This window comes from Leuresthes tenuis, unplaced genomic scaffold (genome assembly GCF_036924035.1).
Source record: "Leuresthes tenuis unplaced genomic scaffold, fLeuTen1.0.hap1 SCAF_17, whole genome shotgun sequence".
Classification (NCBI taxonomy): Eukaryota; Metazoa; Chordata; class Actinopteri; order Atheriniformes; family Atherinopsidae; genus Leuresthes; species Leuresthes tenuis.
The window spans coordinates 1,899,657-1,906,181 of NW_027325371.1; the positions used below are offsets into that span (position 1 = coordinate 1,899,657).

Below are 6,525 nucleotides of genomic sequence, written 5' to 3' on the forward strand. Positions count from 1 at the left end.
TAACATGAACTCCACTGGTCAGACAGCTTCTATCTGTCCCGCCTCCATCACAGGTGGACTCTGCTCTGACTGGTTCCAGGAAGCAGCTCACCTGTGTCTCAGTCTGTCGAGTGGAGAGTCTTCTTCTTCTGCAGCTCTGAACAATCTGTGAGTTTCCTGTTTGTTTCTGCTCTGTAATGTTGGAGAACATGTTCGCTTCTTATTTCAGAACAAACTTTGATCACTTTGTGTTTGAAGACAAATCTACATGATGATCAGGTTATTGATTAACTGGAATCAATCAGCATGATGATCAGCTGATGTTTCTGTTTGTTTCTTTCTCAAAGAAACTGCTTCGTGTTTTATTGCTTCTAACTAATCAGCCCTGAGTGATGTCGTTGAAGTGCTGAAGAGACACTCACCTGTATCTTTCCAACTTTAAAGTCAGAAAGAGCAGCTTCCTGTCTGACCTTTCCAAATAAAATGAGCTTAAATGACCTTCCGTTCTGAAGCTGTGATGCAGGGTATGTATGAGGAAGTTCAGTGTTCATTGTGGTTCAGTCTTTTCACTTCCTGCATTGTGCTGCAGGATCCAGTTGGACCAATCAGAACCTGCAGTGTGGGATTCTGTTGCTCTTTCAGTCAGACTGAAATCATTCTTTAACATCATCCTTCAGTTTCTGTTGTTGATATTTATTCATTACATTCAGAGTACAGATGCTGCGGTTTTTCAGCTGTCAGCAGGAAAAGAAACTCTGAAGTGTCTAAAAGTCAGTTTATAGGAGATGTTAAAGATCAGGGGCTGTGTTCATAAAAACTCTGTAAAGAGCTGCTCCTGATGATGAAAATCTAACCAGATTCTTAGACTGGTTGAGAATGAAAGAGTAGATCCTACTAAAGATAAAAGTTATTCAGCAACATGTTAACCCTTAAAAGGAAGGAGGATTTGAGTTGATGTGCAGATGAATGATCTGTGTTTCCTCTGCAGATGAAGGTAGAAAGTGTGTGTGAGCTGATGTGAATCCAGCAGCATGGATCAGTGTGAGGACACTAAAACCACTCTGTGTGGGGAACATGAGAGCCAGAGCAAAGCTCAGAGGTGAGACCACCATCTCTAACTGTCCATGACTCTTCTCCATGTCAGAGCTCAGCGCTCACATCACCAAACCACCTTTATTCACAGGAACCAAGCTGGATCTGCAGCTGAATCTGGACCTGAACCCAGCTGTGTGTCCTTTAAGAGCGACAGGTCCAAGGATGGGTTCATTGATTTCCAACATGATGTTCCATCAGACAAACAGTGAGTATCTGTCAGTATTCAGTGGAGGCTGCATCATGGTTCAGATGAATTATTTCAGACTTGGATCAGTTCTTCATGTCTCTGATGAGATTAATCAGCTGCATCATGTGTGTAATGTGATGTTTGCTTTAGTCTTTCTGCTCTTTATTAAAACAAAGTGAAGTTTTCTGTTGATTTATTCAAAATCAATAATTTTCTGTCACATTTTTACTTTTTAATCCAAACTGAATTTTACTGAACATGTAAATTTAAATTAAACAAGTGTTTTTTTTTCCTATTAGCAGCTTTCAGAGACCTGAACCTGAACCTGAACCTGAACCTGAACCTGAACCTGAACCCAGCTGTGTGTCCATGAGGAGCGACAGGTCAAACCGTCGTCTTATTGACTTTAAATCAGTCCAACGTTCACGGTCTCAGAGGTGAGCTGAGTGTAAATGGTGTAACACTGTAAAATGTTCCAGAGTCAGTCTGAACAGTTCTTATTCCAACTTGTGTTTAATGTGAGCTCTTATTCACATCATTTCATGTTCACATGTGAAACTGTCAGAGTGGAAAGAATGGATGTTAAAACAGGTCTCTTTCAGTGAGGAAAATATTAAGAATGATATTTATTATAGAGGAGCTGTTTCTAAAAGAAATGTTCTGAACAATGTCAGCTGCTTTACAAACAGTCTCACATGAACAGAGTCACATGGATCAATAATATGAAGCTGAACCTCAGTATATAGGAACTAACTAACCCTCAAACTGCTTCATCTGACACCAGCTTCCTCCCACTGTTAGAGACACACTGAGCTCTTATCTTCTGGAACACAGATGCTGCTGATGTGCAGCTTCAGAGTTAATCAGCTGCTTTATGGCTGCGTTCACTGTTCACATCCACACATCCCTTCATGGACCTTTACCTTGTGTTTGTCTCTGTGTGGACAGACACAATGTGAGCTCATTCTTCATCATTCCTCCACAGAGTGGACCAGCAGAGCTCAGAGGTTCCCAGTGGTCAGTCTGCCCAGCAGCATCAGACACAGCTGGACTCCATATTTATGGTCTGTACATGTACAACAGCTACTTTTCCATCTATTGTGTTCACAGTCATCTCCAGGCTGCACTTTGTAGACCAGCGGATTGTCAGTGTGTCCAACATGGATCTGATGTTTGGCTCCATGATTTCAGCCTGATTGGCTCATTCATATAGTATTCTGTTCCAGCTGCTGGAGGACAACATGCTCACTTTTGTGAAGGAGGAGCTGAAGAAGATCCAGAAGGGTCTGAGCCCAGATTACCCAGAATGCTTAGAGAGTCAGAGGGAGGGTGAGGATGAAGAGCAGAGGAGCAGCAGAGAGGCATTAGTGAAGATCACAGTTCACTTCCTGAGGAGAATGAAGCAGGAGGAGCTGGCTGAGCGTCTGCAGAGCAGTAAGAGGATTTCTCTAAAGATTTAACCTGCTGGATAAATGACACATTTACTGATGTCTCAGCTCACAGAACAACACATGTTCAAATACTCATTCTTTACAGGGTGGAAATGTCCGTTTACTGATGTTATTTCTTGTCTTCATTCAGAACTATGTGGACGTAAAGTTAAATCTGCTCTGAAGAAGAAGTTCCAGTGTGTGTTTGAGGGGATTCCTAAAGCAGGAAACCCAACCCTTCTGAATCAGATCTACACAGAGCTCTACATCACAGAGGGGGGGACTGGAGAGGTCAATGATGAACATGAGGTCAGACAGATTGAAGCAGCATCCAGGAAAGCAGGCAGAGCAGAAACATCCATCAGACAAGAAGACATCTTTAAACTCCCACCTGGAAGAGATGAACCAATCAGAGCAGTGATGACAAAGGGAGTGGCTGGCATTGGGAAAACAGTCTTAACACAGAAGTTCACTCTGGACTGGGCTGAAGGCAAAGCCAACCAGGACATCCACTTCATGTTCCCATTCACTTTCAGAGAGCTGAATGTGCTGAAAGAGAAAAAGTTCAGCTTGGTGGAACTTGTTCATCACTTCTTTACTGAAATCAAAGCAGCAGGAATCTGCAGCTTTGAACAGTTCCAGGTTGTGTTCATCTTTGACGGTCTGGATGAGTGTCGACTTCCTCTGGACTTCCACAGCAAGGAGCCCCTGACTGATGCTACAGAGTCCACCTCAGTGGATGTGCTGCTGACAAACCTCATCAGGGGGAACCTGCTTCCCTCGGCTCGCCTCTGGATAACCACACGGCCTGCAGCAGCCAGTCAGATCCCTCCTGGCTGTGTTGGCATGGTGACAGAGGTCAGAGGGTTCACTGACCCACAGAAGGAGGAGTACTTCAGGAAGAGATTCAGAGATTCAGAGCAGGCCAGCAGCATCATCTCCCACATCCAGACATCACGAAGCCTCCACATCATGTGCCACATCCCAGTCTTCTGCTGGATCACTGCTACAGTTCTGGAGGATGTGTTGGAAACCAGAGAGGGAGGAGAGCTGCCCAAGACCCTGACTGAGATGTACATCCACTTCCTGGTGGTCCAGGCCAAAGTGAAGAAGGTCAAGTATGATGGAGGAGCTGAGACAGATCCACACTGGAGTCCAGAGAGCAGGAAGATGATTGAGTCTCTGGGAAAACTGGCTTTTGAGCAGCTGCAGAAAGGAAACCTGATCTTCTATGAATCAGACCTGACAGAGTGTGGCATCGATATCTCAGCAGCCTCAGTGTACTCAGGAGTGTTCACACAGATCTTTAAAGAGGAGAGAGGGCTGTACCAGGAGAAGGTGTTCTGCTTCATCCATCTGAGTGTTCAGGAGTTTCTGGCTGCTCTTCATGTCCATCTGACCTTCATCAAGTCTGGAGTTAATCTGATGGAAGAACAACCATCATCATCATCATCATCATTATCCCAGATACCTAAAGATTCAAAAAAGAGTCTTGAGAGAAGTTACAGTCAAACAGAAATAAGTGCACAAGCTCCTATCGCAAAGGCACAAATATCTTTTCCTTTAAAGTCTTTGAGAAAAATGTTCGGTTTTCGCTCTGGTGTCAATCAGCAGAATGAACAACAAACATCCTCCCAGACATCTGAAACAACAGAAGATCAATCTGCAGATTCTCTTCGACTCTTCCATCAGAGTTCTGTGAACAAGGCCTTACAGAGTCCAAATGGACACCTGGACCTGTTCCTCCGCTTCCTCCTGGGTCTTTCCCTGCAGACCAATCAGAGTCTCCTACGAGGCCTGCTGACACAGACAGGAAGTAGCTCACAGACAGGAAGTAGCTCACAGACCAATCAGGAAACAGTTGATTACATCAAGAAGAAGATCAGTGAGAATCTGTCTGCAGAGAGAAGCATCAATCTGTTCCACTGTCTGAATGAACTGAATGATCGTTCTCTGGTGGAGGAGATCCAACAGGCCCTGAGTTCAGGACGTCTCTCCACAGATGAACTGTCTCCTGCTCAGTGGTCAGCTCTGGGCTTCATCTTACTGTCATCAGGAAAACATCTGGATGTGTTTGACCTGAAGAAATACTCTGCTTCAGAGGAGGCTCTTCTGAGGCTGCTGCCAGTGGTCAAAGCCTCCAACAAAGCTGTGTAAGTACAGAGATAAATATGTTTTAAATACTCTGTTTGCTTGTTAAAAGGAGAGAAAATAACAGTTATTTCTCAGATAATTTCAGTTTGTAGATAACACAGATTCACAGCAAACAGTTACATCAGATCAGTTCACATAAAGAGGAAAGAAACACACTGCAAGAATGTGGCAACACTTTATAATATAGAATTAAGATAAATGTCATTATTTATTAATTCAGCCATCTTTAATGTGAATAATTAATAATTACATAACTTAACTCTTTTCCGGTTATTCCTCCTCAGACTGAGTGGCTGTAAGCTCTCAGAGAGAAGCTGTGCAGCTCTGTCCTCAGCTCTCAGCTCCCAGTCCTCCAGTCTGACAGAACTGGACCTGAGTAACAACAACCTGCAGGATTCAGGGGTGAAGCAGCTGTCTGTTGGACTGCAGAGTCCAAACTGTAACCTGGAAGCTCTCAGGTCAGGATTCATTCAGCTGTTCAACTGCTGATCATTTTAATTCTGCTTTACAGTGATGGATGAACAGCTGACCTGTTCAGGATGGTTTTATTATTTATATTTTTATTAAACCTTTATTTAAACAGATAAAAGAACAATTGAGATCAAGACCTCTTTAACAAGGGTGACCTGGCCAAGAAAGGCAGCAGCACACGTCATGGTGGACAAGACAGATGGACAACAATTACATCCACAAACATTAAAGATATAAACCTGTTTTTAATCCAATGCCTCAAACACATCATTAAAGCTTTTAGGGCAGCAGTAGCAGTGCTGTGCTGCTTCCTAAAACCTGGCCGAAAGGGCTTTAGATTGTTGTTTGATTCTAAAAACTCCTTCAGTTGGTCACAGGCCAGTTTTTCAAATACTTTCACCAGAGAGCATCATTTTGAGATCTGCCTGTAATTATTCACCGTTGAGCTTTCGCCTCCTTTTAGCAGCGGAAGGACAAATGTGGAGTTCCAAACTTTGGGAAGTTTGTTTGTGCTGAGGCTGAGATTAAAGATACAAGCTAAAGGCTCAGCAATTAAGTCAGCAGCCAGCTTCAGGAAAAATGGGTCCAAACTATCAGGACCAGCTGATCCTTTGGAGTCCAACTTTTTTAGCGCACTACAGACCTCAGAAACAGACTCAGGTTCAAAATGAAAAGAACAGTCAACAGGGGACAGTTTACAGCAGCAGGCTCATTATTTAAAGAGAGTTTTTAAAGTTACTGTTAAAGGAGTCAAACAAGTGCCCTGCTGTGATGAAAAGTTCATTAAAATAGTTTAACAGCACATTTATCAGCCAAGTTCACAGAATCTGTGACCAAAGTTCACCAGAAGCACCAGAAGCAGATCTCACCACATTCCAACATTTCTTGGGATCATTTAGATTTTTGGTGGTTTCAGATGAATAAAATTCAGATTTATTCTTCTTAATTAAGGAAGAACGCTTGTTGCAGAGGACGAAAATGATCCAATCAGCCTCTAATTTGGGTTTTCGTGCCTTGGTCCAGGCAGGATCTCTTTCTTTAAGGAGGTTTCCAGTTTCAGTGGAAAATCAGGGATTATTTCACTCTTTTATCCTAAATGTATGCAAGGGAGCATGTTTATTGATAAGCTTCAAGAGTTCATCATGAAGGAATTTCCAGGCCAACTCAACATCATCAAGGAGGGAGATTTGTTTCCACTCAAAATTAGTT

At 43.1% G+C, this 6,525-nt stretch overlaps 1 protein-coding gene across 1 annotated transcript; it reads left to right on the plus strand.

Moving 5' to 3' along the window:
- Positions 1-918: 918 nt before the first annotated feature.
- LOC140273182 (NLR family CARD domain-containing protein 3-like) lies at positions 919-5,987 on the plus strand. The gene is made up of 8 exons (XM_072368698.1): positions 919-1,078; positions 1,163-1,279; positions 1,561-1,698; positions 2,247-2,325; positions 2,488-2,695; positions 3,182-4,844; positions 5,130-5,303; positions 5,780-5,987. The coding sequence occupies exons 1-8, from the start codon at positions 1,011-1,013 to the stop codon at positions 5,985-5,987; spliced, it is 2,655 nt and encodes an 884-aa protein (XP_072224799.1). The 5' UTR covers positions 919-1,010.
- The last annotated feature ends 538 nt before the right edge of the window (positions 5,988-6,525 follow it).